We start from the raw sequence: 17,776 nt of genomic DNA, 5'->3' as shown, positions 1-17,776 counted from the left end.
AATATCGACAACAAAAGATGCGACAGCGAACTGTCAGCGACATTTATTGATAAATATTTCGCGCCGTTTGTTTATAAAAATACAATATTTTTGGTTAGTTATATGAAAAGAAATAGATTTATTATAATCAAATCAATTTCCATTCCTGGGACTTATAAAAATGGGGGTAAGTACGAAGGTAACGTAACAAAGTACTATTTTCTAGTCTCTGTAATCAATAAAGTTCAATGATGTGTAAATATATATTTCTTGTTAATCTGATTTTCCTGATATTAACGTTTACTAATAAGTATTTCTTTAATCTTTCCTTAATGTTAGGATTGTCTTTAGAATAAAGTCAATTAGAATTAAAAAAAATCTGATTATCTTCATAAAATACTCAAATCAGCAGAAACTTATTTACAGAGTTGTTTATATTAGTCGTATTAAGAAATCTGCTTATTTTTTCTGTCTAAAGCATTTGTACCCAGCGAAATAGTCTCATAACTTTCATATTTACGTAACAATTTCCAGAAAAAATCCCAAGCATCTGCTAACAAGAGTAAGGAGAAGAGACAGGCGCGGAAGCTGGAGCAGCGGCGGATAGCGGACGGCATGGCCCACGTCACCTCCGCCAACAAGCTGAAGGACATGGCAACGCTGTGCAAGGAGCTGCTGGTCTACCGGAGTAGGGAACTCGAGGTGGACATGTACATACAGAGGGTCACGGATCTCGACAAGAATGTACTGGACTGGGCCATTGATCTTACCGAGAGAAATATGAAGAGATTGTAAGATTGTTTGTAATGTAAATTGTCATAAGTTGTCACCAGAATATAAAATTAAGTGAAAAGAAAATAGAGAATATGGTAATTGTTACTGAGCAATCTGGTAATAAACACAGAGTACAGAAAAAGGCAAAAAGTTTTACATAAATAGTAACATAAATTGTACTTACAATTTCAGGTATGAAACGTGTGCATGGGGTTGGAATCGAGAGCGCAAAATAGAGGAAATGACAGATGATGCAGCCTGGTACCTCATAGCCAAGGATCAGAAGGACAACTTGCTTGCCTTTTCACACTTCAGATTCGACATGGACTTTGGAGACCCTGTGCTATACTGGTAAGTGGCATGTTTTATGTAAAGGTAGTATAGATAATGCTGTGTGATCATTTGGCATTTGATTTACTACATTAAAAGGTCGTAGAACCTTTGGTGGTTTGTCTTTGGTGACACCACCGCCACCACTACTTACAGTAGTGTTAAGTGCTGTTGTTTCGATGTAAAGCATAATATGATATGAGGTGTTCCAACTTTGTCCTGAGGGTCAACAAAGTATATGTGACCAAGTGCCACATGGTCACATATACACCTGGCAATTGTCATATGATCACCATGAAGATGACCATGGCCCATAATCACCATGTACCAACCAATGAACTACATACTAGTTTGCTACTTATGTATTATAAAATAGTATAAATTGAAAAAGAACCCTTATAACAAAAAATCTGTTGACTTTATTAAACAATTCCAGTATCCAGATTAGCAGATCTATGGTCTAGTTGTCCAAAGAAAGTAGGTAGAAAAAGAAAACAGTTACATACTGAATGATATTAAATATCATTTTTTTTAAATACACAATTTTTAAGTCATTAACTTATTTTATTTGGTTTACTAAAGAATAATAACTTAAATTTACTTTAACTTAACAAATAGAAAATGTTTTTGACTGTGATTTTTGACATACAAGTTTTATTGATAAACCTTTACTATAACTAAATTTTACCATCCAATAGGATGGATGGTGAAACCATCATTACTCTTAATTTATGATGGTTTGAATTTTAAACTACCTGCTTAATTTGACTAAATAAAAGATAAGTGACTAAATAAAAGATGGATAAATTAAATAACTGTATTTTACTGTTTTCTTACAATAATTACAATATTTTGTACATGAACATTTTTCATACAGTGACTGTTGCGGATTTGTTAAATGCAAGTAAAATCATAGATTATAATACAATATTATCCTTGTAAAGATTTTTTCAAATATATTGTCTGGTAATAAAATATTCACACAACTTGGTATTGTTGTATATGGATATATAATTCAGTATATACTTTGGTTTTTCTTTTATCAGTCTTGTTCACTAGAATATTCAAATTTAATACATAATACGTATAATAATGCAGATACTATAAATACATAAGTTAACAGGTGGTCTATTGGATCATATATATGTATCAACTTGTATGATACATGATGTATGATACTTGATCATATATATGTATCAATGTTTTTTACAACTTTACAAGGTACCAACCAAGTAACCAACTAACATCCCATTTCCTTTTTAGTTGTGATTTTTGTGAAGTATGTGGCTATAAAAACTAATATAGTTTTACACAATAAGTTCAACTTGAATCTTTGTCTGGTACAATCTGTGAGCAGTTAAGTAAGAAATAAATATTCCTACAAATACCTTACTCATAATTATTTACACTTTCACCACTGGGCGATTTGGACGTACATCCCGCTCTTACCTTAAACATAGCACATTATAGTTACAATTAAACTAATTAGTTTTAATTTTATATATCCAAAGGAAACAGTGGAATAGACTAATATTTCTCCTAAAGAATCTCTTTTCGAAAACGACTTTTTCCTTAGGCCACCATCTGACACATCTAGTACAAAGGTATCTGAACAATTTATGAAGAATGTATATAGTCATAGCGGTTATAGCTATGCTAAGGAGAGCTACGTCTAGTAGCAGGTATTGGGTGGTGGATAGATCTAGTGCTGGGGAGCGCAGGTGTGACGCGCCCTTATGCCGGAGGATGTACTCTATCCAGTACACTCCCGTCTCTAGCGGCGGCATCGGCCTGTCCAAGAACTTGTCGCGCAGTTTCAAAGCGTTTTCTTTATATCTGTGAACAAAAAACAATTTATAAATAATCTATACACTAAAATAATGCCAAAATTACACGTATTGTCGGATTTATAAATAACGAGCTTTTGCCTGCGGCTTCGCTCGCGTTACGAAGTAATATTTCCATCCTCTATTTTATCCCCTTGGGGGTAGAATTGATCAAAGCATTTCTTAGCGGATGCCTACGTCATAACATCTACCTGCATGCCAAATTTCAGCCCGATCCGTCCAGTGGTTTGGGCTGTGCGTTGATATATCACTAAGTCACCTTTGAGTTATATATATTTAGTATGAGTTAAAAAAAATGTTTGTTTAATCATGACATTTTATTATGTTTTCATATTAACATCGTTCGTGACAGCATTAGCACAGGGTCGAAGCCACGATAAATAAACTTTAATGATTAGAATTACTAATAAAACATAATATTGGCGGTCATTGGCCTGTCGTTTATTATCAAAAAGCTTAAAGGTCACTAAATCATCAACACGTTTTTTTATGAATAGGTACTGTGATATCAAATTCCTTCGGTCTTTACGTCGCGTGAGATTGATAACTGCCTACCAAATAGTATGTTTTTCAGTAGTTTTTATACTCGAAGTATTCAAGCTAATTGAACCCAGACCTTCAGAGCTTAAAATGTATAATATTTGCTTAGAGTAATAAATAGCCTTCTATATTGTACGAAGAAATATATGGAAGATCTGAGACACATAGTGTGCTTCCCTCGTATAATCTTTAATTCATGAAACAAAATTGATATGATAGCTATTTAACGATCCGCGTCGAAAAACGTTCATGCCTTACACCCAGAGGGTGAAAGGTTCAAACCTTGACCAGCCAGAACTAAATGATGAATTTAATTTTTTTCTCTGTGTTTGTGATAGCCCAATGTTGGAACTTGCGTTCCTAATCGTTGAATCCCAATTTCGAATCGCAGAAACGATTTCTTTGATTTTTAAAACCTATATGCCTAAAAGTTATTTAAAAAAATTCAGAGGTGTGAAGACTAATAATTCACATTCGGCTAGCGCGGTGAACAAAAGCCAAGATCTTTCATTCTTAGAAGAGACCCATCTCCAGTAGTGGAATGTACTGTAATGGGTTGTCAACGTGTATTTTGTGCGTCCATAGCCCTTACGACAGCGAATCCTAAGGCTATGTGAGTCGAAAGTTTATTTTAATACTTCGTGTGTACCTCGCATCGTTCAACAAGTCTCTCAGCGCCTCTCTCCACGCATCTGCCCCACTCTCGTCAAATGACAGTGTCCTGGCGACGCCTCGGTCGCTCATGGCTCGCCCGTTCAGCGCCTGGTCCGCGTACAAGGGTATGGTCAGCATGGGTACCCCACAAGCCACCGCCTCTTGCGTGCCAAGTAGACCTCCGTGAGATATAAACAGCTTGATATTCGGGTGGCCTGTTTACAAAATAAAATTAACATATCGATCGACAAGGTTAAGAATTTTGTGTTTGTGAAAACACTGTCATTTTATCGGAGAGATAAGTGTTGTGAGATGAATCATAATATGTACAGTACGCTGTACGTTATGTAGATATTTCTACAATTAACTCAAGTGCCACACTTGGTGGTGACTTTTTAATGGTGGTAATGTTAAAAAGTAACCACCTATCGTACATCATATAACAAAATACGTAAATCAAACATACAAGTTTTGGGTTAGTCTTTAGGGGCTATCCGTAAATCACACACAGTAGGTGTAAGTTGTGACGTGTTGTGTGTACATTTAACTAAAATTATCTTTAATGAAAAAATGATTGAAAGCTATTCACTACTTAAGAATTCTGCCCGTCATCCAAATACTTTTCAAATTACATATGGTTTCAAAATAATACTTACATAATGTCTTATATTGCGGTATCCAGTCCATAGTATATACGTTTTCCGGAACAGTTAAATTCCCGGGAAGGTTCGCTGGGTTCATTTTGATTAATACAGTTTGTGGCAGTCCCGAAATAGCGGAAAATATTTGCGATAGCTTGTGGCTTGGCATCGTTTCTATTCTAGACATAGAACCAAAGCTCCAGTAGATAAATCCGTCGTTGGACTGGTCCAAAAGCCGTTTCAATTTCTGGAAAAACAATAAAGGTTGGTATTATCGCCAATTTTAAAGTAATTAATATTGTACAAGGAACAATAGAATCGTACGAAGAATTAGCAATATCTGGCAATCGTCCTACGAGTCTGTTACTACTTTGATCGGTTAAACTATGTGAATATGAAGAAATGAGGCATTTTTCGTTCATCTTCTTGGGAGAATTTTCAAAATCTACTAAGAATATCAACTGATACGTGAATCCAGTGAAAATACAAGCGAGTATCGTTATTCGTTATTAATTTAATTTAATGGTTGACCTTTGATACATATCATTGCAAAACATCCAAAACATTCACACGATAAAAAATACGTACAGTGGAAATACACTAGAGTCACCACCTACTTAAAACGTTCTTTAATATGTCCTACATACTTAATAATGTAATAATTAAGATATAATTTCGACAAACAGATATGTAAATAAGAGCTCTGATATACGAGCGACAGCCATACCTGCGACCGTGGCGGACGGCAGTCGCTGGTGCGACAACACAGTGTAGTCCATTGAAATGTTACATTTTTTAGGCCTAACCTTGCGTTTTTAGAGGACGCAATTTTATTTTTTTGATGTGTACGGGGGGTTAGTGTAAAGCTAAAACCAAGTTTGTGGGGTCGCCACCCTTGTCCCACGGCCGCCATCTTGAAAATAGGGGTTGAAATGGTTTTTACGATATATCTCTTAAACTATTTATCTGATAAAAAAAATATAAGCATTCTTTGTTGCAAATTAAATTCTCTTGTATCTTAATATGACACATTATTAGTACACACGTATAATATATGTATAGTTAAGAGTGCTGACAAATAGTACTCACCTCAGAGCGCTGTAAAACCTTAGCTATTGACTTAATAAAAAAATGTTGCTTATAAAAGTTGTTCCTCAAAAAACGAGCTACAAAAATGGTCTGATATCATTTTTTCGTAAAATGATCAAAAACAAAGTTATATCGAAAAATATAATTTCTTTTCTCGAATTTCTTAACATTTTCGCTTATAACTTTTTAATTTATAGTTCTACGACAAAAAGTACTGGACCAAAGTTGTAGAGAATTTCATTTGCAACAAAGAATGCTTATAATTTTTTTTATCTGATAAATAGTTTAAGACATATATCGTAAAAACCATTTCAACCCCTATTTTCAAGATGGCGGCCGTGGGACAAGGGTGGCGACCCCACAAACTTGGTTTTAGCTTTACACTAACCCCCCGTACACTTCAAAAAAATAAAATTGCGTCCTCTAAAAACCGCAACCCCAAATGTAACTTCAATGGACTAGTGATCGTGTTTTGTCATCGGACGTTGTCGACAGTCAGCAACAGCCAATGACAAACGCCGATACACATCGCAGATTGTTGCGAGCAGACTCTGGCTAATGCCGGCACTCGTTTAGTAGCTTACTGTCGCTTGTATGTTACTGCCCTAATTTTAATTAACCGTATTTAACCTTTTCGTTAAGATCCCCCGAGGTGGCACATTTCTAGGTACACTTCCTCTTATCATAAGCGTTATCATATAAATTCATAGAAATAAGATTGTTGTTCTGTATGTGGCTTTCCCAATAATATAATTAATATAATATTCTAAGCCCGTCACCCATATAATCATATTTATGTTTGGTAGCTAATAAAGAAATTTAATATTATGAATTAAAAAAACGGTCAATTTCATGGGTTCGACCACGATGATTAAATTACCCATAAATTGAACGAAGACAAAATTAAACTCAATTTTACATTACACTGACATTAAAGCAAAATTTCCCAAGAATATTTCATAATAACAATGGTTTAATTTGCCAATAACTTATTGATTCGCCCGACATTATCTAGAATATTACAAGGGCCTAAGGTCATCTTAATAATCGAGTCTCAGCTGCACAATGCCTAATGTAGGTTAATAGTTTCACGCTACTGGGAAATATGAATAACAACATAAACGCCCATTGTTTACTTCACTGGCGTATTGTAAATTATATGTCTGGTTAGGCAAGAACACGGTCCTTGACTGGCAAGTAACCGTTATTGAAAAATGTTCAGATTTTTTGGTTCGATTTAGAAGACCAGTCTATTCCAACTGTTATCTTAAGGTGACTAGTATTATCCTTGTCAGGGGCCTGCATGAGTATTTCAAATCGACCCTAGTGGAACCCTAAATTTCCCTTAGTACGGTTGTCTCGAACACAGCTGTAGTAAAACGCATAAATAACCGGTTACAGCCAGTTACAGCAGTTATGTCATCAATAACAAAATGAACCACAACACTGATCGATGCCGACCAATATTCTCTTATCTCTTGGAGTGAATAAATAAATCATACGACTGATGAATGAACCCACATTATTCAAAGACAATATGAACGTAGATAGCAACAACGTATGGATGATAAGTGAACTCACCGCTGGTAACTTTTGTGTGTTGTCCAGATGGAGCCCGCCAACTTCCACCATAGCGGGCACCAGTGGTCGCACTTCGTTAATACTGAAGTGACTGTTCGATAACACTAAGCTGTAATTTTGGGCTAGTAAATCTAGTTTCGTGTCAGTGCCAAAAAGTCGGTCTGCTATCACCTGCAATAAGATAAATTAATTCATATATGACACATTAATAACCTACCTTATGTTAAGCAATTGTTAACTTATAAAATTGTAATTTAATTAATAAACTACCTGTGACGGTACTTGTGACTTGTATTTGTATAAGAATTTTGCCAAAATTACAGCAAAGGTATTTGTGAATCTTTCCCAGAGGTTCATTCGCTGCCCATAGCCCACCATATACGATGGAATGTAGGTGGTCCCGTCAGGATTTCCCAACTGGTCATTGACCCACGGCAGCGGCACGCTTGACAGAAGGCCGACAACAGGCGCCTGGAACCTTTCGCCTAGTGGAAGGAAACATTCAGTTCCAAACACCTCGACGATAACCAAATCGAAGGTTCTCGTAGAGTTTATCAATGCCTTAACAGCTGGCGTTCGAGATACAACGTCGCAAGAGTGGACGCATTCTTTCATGATCGTTTCCAAATTTCGTACAAATGCAGGCTTAAAGGAGTTTTGTTGCGAAGTGAGGTTGTTAACTATTTCAGGTATGGTTCCGGCTAGGCTTATTTCCTCCACGTTCGCTGGCGGGTTCCTCTGTAACAGTTAAGTGGGTAAATTACAAGATATTATCATTAACAGCTATTTGGCGCACTTAAATGCACATTGGCGAGTGTAGCCGTAGCGCGTGCCGTGAGATAAGGCGCGCGGCAGACAAGAGGTCAAACAGACATGTCGTTAGCGGGAGTCGCTCCACGCGTGCGGCTCCGAATGGGCTGGCGCATCTATGAATTGAACGAGCGTCGCCACTTCTACTGCTGCCTTACAAAAGTGTAGCGCTCATGTCGTTTGCTTATAAATCTGTAGTATGATGAACTCACGTCAAACTTTTCATTTAATCGACAGGGAACTTAGCAACTCATCTGTGAATAGCTTCATTTACGACTTTCGATTTATAAAGTTTGATGTACAAGTACACACTAAAAACCTTTTGCTATTTTCATTATATAAAAATTTGTAATTTGATTGAAATTAATATTTCACGAACACTTATTGACTTTCACAAGTATATGTAATTTTAATAATGGACATCGGTCCAGTCATTATAAATACATTGCTAACATTGAACATTTTTATTGTTCTAAATTTAGACCAAATTTTAATGATTAAGATGTTTTATTATAAAAGAGATAATTATTTTGTTAACATAAAAAGACACAGATTTAAAAATAAATTATCGAGTCAAATGTAAACGTCACGCATTTAAAACGTTAATTGCCTAATTTTATGTGCATTTTTTATTCGCAAAATTTGCATTTTTATCAGGCACTTTGTTACATAAAAGTTATTTATTTTATACAACTGGTAGGCCTATGTGTCATTTTCAATTTATAATTATTTATATATTTATATAATCAGTTCTATGTCAATTTATAAGTATCAGTGACCTGAAACAATTGTTTTTTCGGAATACATTAGTATTTTATGAAAATCATTATTTAAATAATCATCAATCGTTGTACGTTCAAGTTTTAATTTTACATTTTTAAATGGACAAAGGTGTTCCAACCTACTCCTATCTTTTTTTTCTGTACATACCATTGGAAAATGCGTGATGATTGTAAGATGATGATCCCTTTTGGCGAGTGCTTCTATAATACGGCCATACATGGCATGGTGGCTCTTGGTGTTGGTGGGCAGAACGGCCAATATCCTCGCCGCGTGCGCCGCTGCGGCACAGAGCAGCACCACCCACAGAGCCCGCGCCCGCATTCTCCAGCCGTCCGTCGGTAATTGGCACTCGCAGCCTCGCTACACGCGCACACCCGCCCTTTTATCGATCTGCCGAAAGACCGCTCCACCGCAGACTCTTTTCACTATTGAGAGCCAGAGATACGAACGAAGCCGATAAGACACTTCGCACTATCTACACGCCACCTTTCAACCCTTTTTGCTATGTGCATAAATTGATAAGCAATATTCACAACTTTCCTCAGTGCATTACCTACTTTTGAAAAGAACTCATTTCGAAAGTGTGGGAGTGTGTGGTCGTTCGTTTCGTTAAATTTCACCAAGTGGGAAATATAGTTTTAGTTTGTGAAATAAGCAATAACTATTGTGTTGATTATGTAATTTGAAATATGTAACTAAATTTTTATGTGATTTTTATTTTTCGGTATGTAGGTATAATTTAATATCATATATTTCATGTGTATAAGTATATATTTATTTAATATTAATAGAAACTAATATACTATGTCAGTAGACTTCATAAATTAAATTTATTTAAGTGTGCAGCATAACTATTCCCTTTTTACTTATTCAAATATTAAGGTTATAAATTCTTAAATAAGCAAATATTAAGTACTTTAATGTACTGTTGTACTTTGTCTTGTATTTTATTCGATCATGTCCAAAAAATTAAAAAAATACTGTATTTTTCTGGCTGATATTACTCTGTGTTCATAAGAAAAGTTTAGATGGATTTTTTTTATTGTCTTTGCAACTAAGTTAACTTATGGCTAATTATTTAGCTAATTAGTAAATATGCTTAATTGATAATTTAATCAATAATATTTTATGTCCGATTAAATAAAATATAATTAATTTTGTTTTTTATTCATAGTAATTTAAGTGTCTTATAACAATTCTTTTCATTATTATATTTTGACGTCTTTTGGTTTTATCATATTAAACCTTAAGGTAGCAATCCATCGGCGGCCCCAGCTAGGATTCTAATCCTCTCTGGGGGTTTATGCCAGTAAACTATCTGGTCAACTGTATGCTGCAAACATCATTCAATTAAGTCTTAAATACTAATTAATGAAATAAAAAAGAATCAAAATTTATTTTTTAATCTCAAATTTGAAGTCTGTGTATACTTTAAGTTCTTCATCTCTTCTCAGTCGTTTCGCTCTTGTCAGAGTGGGCGTGGTCATCACGTGTCGTGTGTGGGGGCTGATGTGACCTGTCCCACTCATGTTCTTCTAGAATGATGCAAAATAAATATGTTTAAAAATACTGGACATATAATTATATTTATTTGCTTATTTTGAATATTAAAAAATACATTATTATTATTTTTTGTTTTTGTTATCTTTTGAGTTGCGTGATATATTCCGTTCCGACATTTTGCTTATTTCTTGTGAAACAGTAGCAAGTATATTGCATGTCTTTCCAGCTACGAGGTGCAGGTGGAGGCGGGCGGGCGGCGGCGCGGGCTGGGCCAGCAGCTGCTGCGCGTGCTGGAGCGACTGGCGCTCGCCACGCGCATGCGCTTCGTGCGCCTCACCGCGCTCACGCACAACCCCGCCGCCACCGCATTCTTCAAGGCTTGCGGGTATGTACACGGACGGTTTCTTGTCACGCGGGCGTCTGTCCGCATGCGTATATCGCCCGCACGCGTTCTTCAAACTTGCGGGTATATACACGGACGGTTTCTTGTCACGCGGGCGTCTGTCCGCATGCGTATATCGCCCGCACGCGTTCTTCAAGACTTGCGGGTATATACACGGACGGTTTCTTGTCACGCGGGCGTCTGTCCGCATGCGTATATCGCCCGCACGCGTTCTTCAAGACTTGCGGGTATATACACGGACAGTTTCTTGTCGGTACGAAAAAGACCCTTAGTGTAGTTATTAATTATTTTAGGAAGGATTAGTATTGGTGCGCGTGCCAGTCGTCCTGCCACAAAATAATGAATAGATTTCGCCTACACTATAACCTATCGAATCCAAAAATATAATTTTGAGCTTAATTTCAAACTGAAACCAATCAAACACACTCACAAAGTTTAAACAACTAAAATAAAACCTAAACGTAAACAGGTGTTTTGTATTAAAGCCTTTATTACGGAGTACAACAACAACATGGATCGTTTGGATAGATTTACATTGAAATGTCTGATATCGCCAAGCTTTTATATTTTTAAACTTTGCAAACAAATCCAAAAAGGTTATTGTAACCAATGAATTTCGTGTCATGTAGCAAACACTACATTACGTACGATCACCTATATTTTGTTAAAAAGCATAAAACGTGCGAGCAAATCCTGGTTGTTTACTTAAAAATGAGTCGCACCGAATGAAAATACGTAGATGTCTCTACACGCGCTAGTCGCGTGCTCGCAAATACCTACAATGTACACATATTACTACTCGCATTACATCGTATGTCCTCGCTATATTTTATATTCAAAATCGCAAAAAGTCCAAATAATTCCAAGCAAAGTCAGATCGTTTTGCGTGTGATGTAAGATCGATTAACAACGTGATTCCATGCTCGCGTAACGTCACCCATTCGACGCGTGCCCGCGTACGTTCACCTCTATCTTACAAAAAATCTGAAAATGTACGAGATTGAAACTCGGGTCGCATAGTAATGATAACCCAGCGTCCACGCCACTTCGGTCTCCGCATTAATGGTTTGAGTTCGAGTTGGTAGAGCTGTAACTATATTGGTGCGATACGCAAAGTCCCGCGTTCGTCCCACGGCAACGCAGATGACAATGAATTTATAGATTTTTGTCCTGGACCTGGGTGCTTGTATTCGTCTTTATCAGTGTCTGTAGCAAGCAATGAAAACGGCTTTATATTGAAATCAAATGGTGTAGGACATTTAAGAAGAGAAAAAACATAAATTAGAGATTTCAGCGATTTTTTATAATGTTGATAGAAAACGAACAAGCATTCTACATGAGGTTGATCCACAAATGCATTACTAAGTACAGGGGTTACGCTAAAACTCGTGCGGTGTACTGAGAGGACGTTCATCGGGCAGTATGTTGAGGCTGCGCTAATCAAATTTTCAACAGCATTATGCTTTACGAACACACCGTGCACCCGCCGAAAGTCACGCATGTAAAACTCGTCGCATACACGCGTGCCTAGACACTGTTCATATTCGTTTTCAATACAAACATACGAGCGTGCCCCCGCGTCAGAGTTTGTCGGCGAAAAACAAAGCTCTTACTATAGAGAAATATATATAAATACCAATTCCAATTACCAAAATTAGTCAATATGAGCACTTGAAGCACTTAGTTCTGCCAGCCAGTAGTGATAGCAACATAATAATATGCTAGACTCGATTCGAGCCGAGATAATTCTACGTGCATATATTTATGCCACACACGCCTGTTGCGTGCTCGATCGTACGTTCACCTTTTTATATCAAATTAAAAACAAGGGTGACATGATGGTATAAGTTCATTTTTTTCGTTTTATCGGACATCCGTTTTTATTGACTATCAATACTTTTTATTAGTGACCGCTGGCTTCATTTGACGACACGCGTGGCGGAGGGGTCAAAATACCGGTCTGATACACAGCGGGTTCAGGGTTCGATTCTCGGCCAGGCAGATATATATATATGACTAGCTGACCCGGCAAACGTTGTAATGGCAATAGATAGTAGCCGATTCTCAGACCTACTGAATATGCATATAAAATTTGGTGAAATAAAATGTATCGAGTTTGGGATTTAACAGTGCTGAAGTTGTTAAAAATGAACATTACTTATTAAACGTGGAAAATGATTTTAGGTTCAACAGTTTTCGAGTTATCAGAATGTAGAAAGTAACTCGAAATAGTAGTTATTATATATCAGGGGTAGTTTAAAATTACTTAACTTTTTTAACGTACTTCGAAAAAGAGATCCTATGTTCGGCTGTATGTATTTTTTATGACTTGGTACAGGACTCTCTCAATAACCGATACAGGTTTGGAGCGTACTCCACCACGCTGCCTCAATACGTATTCGGGGACGACTGAAATTGATATTATATGATGTGTAACACAAAAATGACATTGCTGTTTTTTAAAGTAACCCAAATTTTATCGGTCAATGAGATTATTACTGGTCAATGTCAAGTTCAAATCGATCGTAATCCACTGCGACGTTTTGTTTTTATTCTGATTAATAAAGTCTTAACATATTTTTATGTAATAGTATCGTAATTGAATATAGATATAAATTATATAACCTTGGATTAATACATAAAGAGAAATTGCAGATACATTGCTGGGAATTGGTCTAAGAATTAAGTTAGAAATCGACAGTTTGCTAAATGTTGTCAGCCATTACTAAGGGCGTCCGCTAAAAGCAGGCAGTTTGAAGGTGGTAGAACCCTTTGTGGTTCGACTTCGGCGGCACCACCGCCACACCTATTTCTACCTAATAACAGCGTTAGGCGCTGCTGTGTTCCGGTTTGAAGGGCCACACCCTTCAAACCGGACAAGGGAGATAGACTTTTCCGAGGCGTTCCAGCTTAGTCCTCATGGGTAGCTGCACATCTATGGCTGAACTCAGGTAGGAATATCTAATCCTATCTGGGGTTGATTACAGATGTCCATGGGCGGCAGTAGCCACTTACCATCAGGTGGACTGCATGCTCGTCTGCTACTCTTTATTATAAAAAAAGGCATGCGCTCGTACACTTTCTTCAAATCAGTCCAACGCCGTTGTTATGTACCGCGGGTTGCACGAGGCGGGCCCCACTACATCCAGTTTTAGCAGACACCCTAAATCTTAATTATCGTCTAAATTTGCAAATTTGTTTGATTTTAACTTATTTTATTAAGTAGTAAACGTTATATTCTCTTATCAAATAGAATGCCAATGTTTTATCAATATAAATATGACGCTTCCTTAATTGTGGCGTAGTAGATGATAGTTTGACATTCTAGAACATTGTATAATCAGTAACTACAGTCGCTGATTGACATATTGTGTAATCAACGGCATACGATTAAAATTCTACTAGAGATCAGCCACAGATGTGTTGCCATCCTGTAGGATGAAGATCGAACTCCTCATATGATTCAAAGGGAAAAGATGTACTTAAATTCATCCGGGATCTTTAAGGGAACAGCAGTTTTAGAAAGAGGAGGATATTTTATTACACTAACTTTCGATTTATTTCAGAGACTGCACAGGTACTCATTTTTTGGTATAAGCAGACCTTTTTTCGCTATCAAATTCTTCGATAAAGCCTGCCTTCAGCTTCGTGAAGCCAGGTTTAATTCCGTCATTGCTTCAAACCAAAACAAAGTAGCGGTTTGCTATATTTATAAAAAAAATATGATGTTGGTACTTCCGGAATCGGACCTCTAAGAGTTATGCCATGTTCAAATTTTCTCTTTGTAAACAATAATACACGTCACACACGTAAACACGACGCACACGAGTCACAGGTCACAGTAGGTTCGTAGAGATCTGTATGGGTTTAATTTATTTTCCTCATTACATATTTATCAACCCTTATTGATAAATACCAGGAAATCGACATTGATCCTATGTATATGACCCTGTTTGATAATAGACTAATGTCCTCGAGGACTTTTTACTTTTACTTTTATTCGACTACGGAAGGTAATGTTTGAAGCGTATGTATGTTTGTCGCATTTTTTGGAGTGCACCCAAACGGCTTGACAGATTTTAACATACAGGGTTAATGTAGGCTACGTTTTGAACAGTAAATTCTTTATTAATTCATTAAATTATAATAGCAAATATAAATAAATAAATAAATAACGCTTTCTACACTCACATCCCACACTATGATTCCCTGTAACGTGGGTGCCATGGACACACAAAGACGAATACACAAACACCCAGACCCAGAACAGATATCTAAATTCATCAATTAGATGTCTCTTTCGCCGGGAATCGAGCCCGGAACCTTTTGCGCGTCCGACCTGTATGGTAACCGCTTCGCTACATGGGTCGTCAAATGAGCTTAAATTTTGGATGATAAGTGGTCACTGCCTAAAGTCGATCACAGGTATGTACCTACGGACTTCGAAGGCCACCTTCTAAGTACGTCAGCCTGCATCCACACCCGTGGCACCACACCACTGGAACTCAACAAAAGCTTCACGCTAGAAAAAAGCGTGGCGAAGGACCCGGACAAAACCTTTCGAACTTTGACCTTAGGAGGTTTTAAGTTTACAACAACGATATTGAAACGGCTGTCCACGCGTCCTCTAAATGGGCACCGGTTAATACAAAGTATTTCATACTATCTGTCACGTTACTCATTACAATTAAAAATTATCGCAATTTATTTCACTGAAAGAGAACTAAAGTAAACAACAGACCAATTATTATTTGTGTTATCTCGAACGCTGCTCGGTGAGGTAAGCTTTTAACTTTGTACGACCTATATTGAACTCTGGCTCTTGTAACCGCCTAGCATCCTGTAATTCTAATATTGTCTATATAAATATATTGTCTACATATTCTAAATTACTATTCCATAATTGTAACTAGCGTCCATTAGTAACTCGGTAGCGTGCATTCTTCTTGATGGTTTTACTATTTACCTATCACAGGGCTTTAAATTCTCGTAAACGCTATATTAATCGTTATTTTTAATTAATCATTATATTATTACTTTAACATGGGACTACATTTCTTAAAGTTTAAATCTTTGGCTTCGGTTTCGTGTAAAGTTCCATCCGACAATCCGTACATCACCTTTGAAAAGAAATCGACACTGAAGATTGGTCAGACACTGAAGTTTACTTATACAGGGTTACTGAAAATTCGTTACATTCCCTTGCAGGGTTAAAGTAGAGCTCATTTGCAATAGATTTTGTCATTAAGTACCCTAGCCGATAGTGATTCATTTTTGAGATATTCAAGTTTTTGAGTTTTTATTACTAAATAGCGATTTCAGGCAAAAAATAAAATGCTCCTAAGTTAATGTCCTATTTTGATCCTATTTTTGGACATAATCTTATACCTAACATCGCAACACTTTACTGTACTTTTACCTCTGCAAGGGAAGGTATCGAATTTTCAGTAACCCTGTATAAACGTTAAATCCCCAGGTACAGCTTAGACGAGACGAGCCCGCCAAAGGAAGAAGCGTCGCACTACGAGATCCTGAGCAAAGCGACAGAGATGGAAGAAGACATTCCAGAGGAATTGGACGACGCGTGAAGCGACAACTGTCAGTAGAACTTTTAGTGAACTGTGGTGACTGTGACCGTCATGTTCTGTTGTCTAGACAATACTTCGTCTTTAATGAATTTTAGTCAAATATTTCCACTTCTATGTATGTGCATATCCTGATACTCTGCCAAGAGATTTGTTGTATTTAAGTTTTTTACTGTAAAACTAATAAATATTATATAGATAATTATACGACTCTTTTTTTTTTAAAGAGATAAGTGGATTTTTGATTGGCGCTAATTAATATTCAATGTTTGACCACAATGTCACTGATAAATTGAAGATTAAAAGTAAACATACACTTTTATCGATTGAAGAGCCGGTCATTTTTATTAATATACTAGCTGACCCGGCAAACGTTGTTTTGCCATATAAATAATTTCCTAGTAATTTCTAGTGTAGACAAAAAATAGCTTACTTATTGTAAGTATGTATGTATGTTAGAATGTGTATATTGTATGTATGTAAGAATGTGGTATATGCGTGAAATAAGCATGGAGCGCTGTGAACGATGAGGGAATATAAAAATAACAAAAGGCAAACATTATTTTTAAGTTATTATAATTTATTCCTTAAAATTATATATCATTAATTAAACAATTACGACAGTAACACTATTAAACAATATCAATCTCTTAATGCTATAGCGTGAACAATATTTTTTGTTAGTCCATCTTTAGCTAACACAAACAAACTTGTCCGTGTGAAAAACATGGTGTTCTCAAATCTAATCCACAAACAGACATCGTTTGACCTTGGGATTTGTTGATAGTCATTGCAAATGCCAATCTAATCGGAAACTGAATACGTTTGAATTGAATTGGCACATCTGTAGGTATAATAGGAATCCGTGGTATGAGTATATTTTCACCTCTGAACTTGCCATTTAAAATCCTGGCTTCGATCACGTTTTTCATTAATTTTTGAATGACTAATCGCGTACCGTTGCACAGCCGGGGCGGGTTCAAATTACGAAGCAAGATAATTGGAGATCCAACCTTTAATTGTAAATTATGCGGTGGCATGCCTGGCAAATCCAGTGAGTTCAAAAACTCTGTGGGAAAATTTACTGCTTCGCTGTCGTCGCAAACTGTATCAATAGATTTATATGATACCAAGTTCCCTAGCAACAACATTTGTATCTTCAGATTTAAATTGTCAACGTCTACATTTTTTGGTGATCGTCAGAATGGCCGGTCACTACCCATATTTTACATCGAATTAATTACTAAGAGTTGCTAC

At 36.6% G+C, this 17,776-nt stretch overlaps 2 protein-coding genes across 3 annotated transcripts; one reads left to right on the top strand and one right to left on the bottom strand.

Moving 5' to 3' along the window:
- The first annotated feature begins 4 nt into the window (after nt 1-4).
- Naa40 (N-alpha-acetyltransferase 40) lies at nt 5-16,724 on the top strand. 2 transcript variants are annotated; one of them, XM_073073902.1, is made up of 5 exons: nt 5-178; nt 514-770; nt 946-1,104; nt 10,758-10,916; nt 16,411-16,724. In XM_073073902.1, exons 1-5 carry the CDS (start codon nt 161-163, stop codon nt 16,520-16,522), a joined length of 705 nt encoding a protein of 234 aa, XP_072930003.1. In that variant the 5' UTR covers nt 5-160; the 3' UTR covers nt 16,523-16,724. The 2 variants fall into 2 exon arrangements, with proteins under 2 accessions (XP_072930003.1, XP_072930004.1); XM_073073903.1 differs by having other exon boundaries at nt 6-166.
- On the bottom strand, nt 1,887-9,658 carry UGT47A1 (UDP-glycosyltransferase UGT47A1). The gene is made up of 6 exons (XM_073073900.1): nt 9,176-9,658; nt 7,706-8,173; nt 7,436-7,606; nt 4,781-5,012; nt 4,120-4,339; nt 1,887-2,919 (listed from the first exon to the last, which is right to left on the bottom strand). The coding sequence occupies exons 1-6, from the start codon at nt 9,347-9,349 to the stop codon at nt 2,565-2,567; spliced, it is 1,620 nt and encodes a 539-aa protein (XP_072930001.1). The 5' UTR covers nt 9,350-9,658; the 3' UTR covers nt 1,887-2,564.
- Nucleotides 16,725-17,776: the final 1,052 nt, after the last annotated feature.

Source organism: Epargyreus clarus, unplaced genomic scaffold (assembly GCF_041222505.1).
Source record: "Epargyreus clarus isolate Ecla_fem2 unplaced genomic scaffold, WU_Ecla_fem_2.2 ptg000006l, whole genome shotgun sequence".
Lineage (NCBI taxonomy): Eukaryota > Metazoa > Arthropoda > Insecta > Lepidoptera > Hesperiidae > Epargyreus > Epargyreus clarus.
The sequence above is the reverse complement of the archived record's forward strand: the minus strand, read 5'-3'. Positions and strand labels throughout refer to the sequence as shown.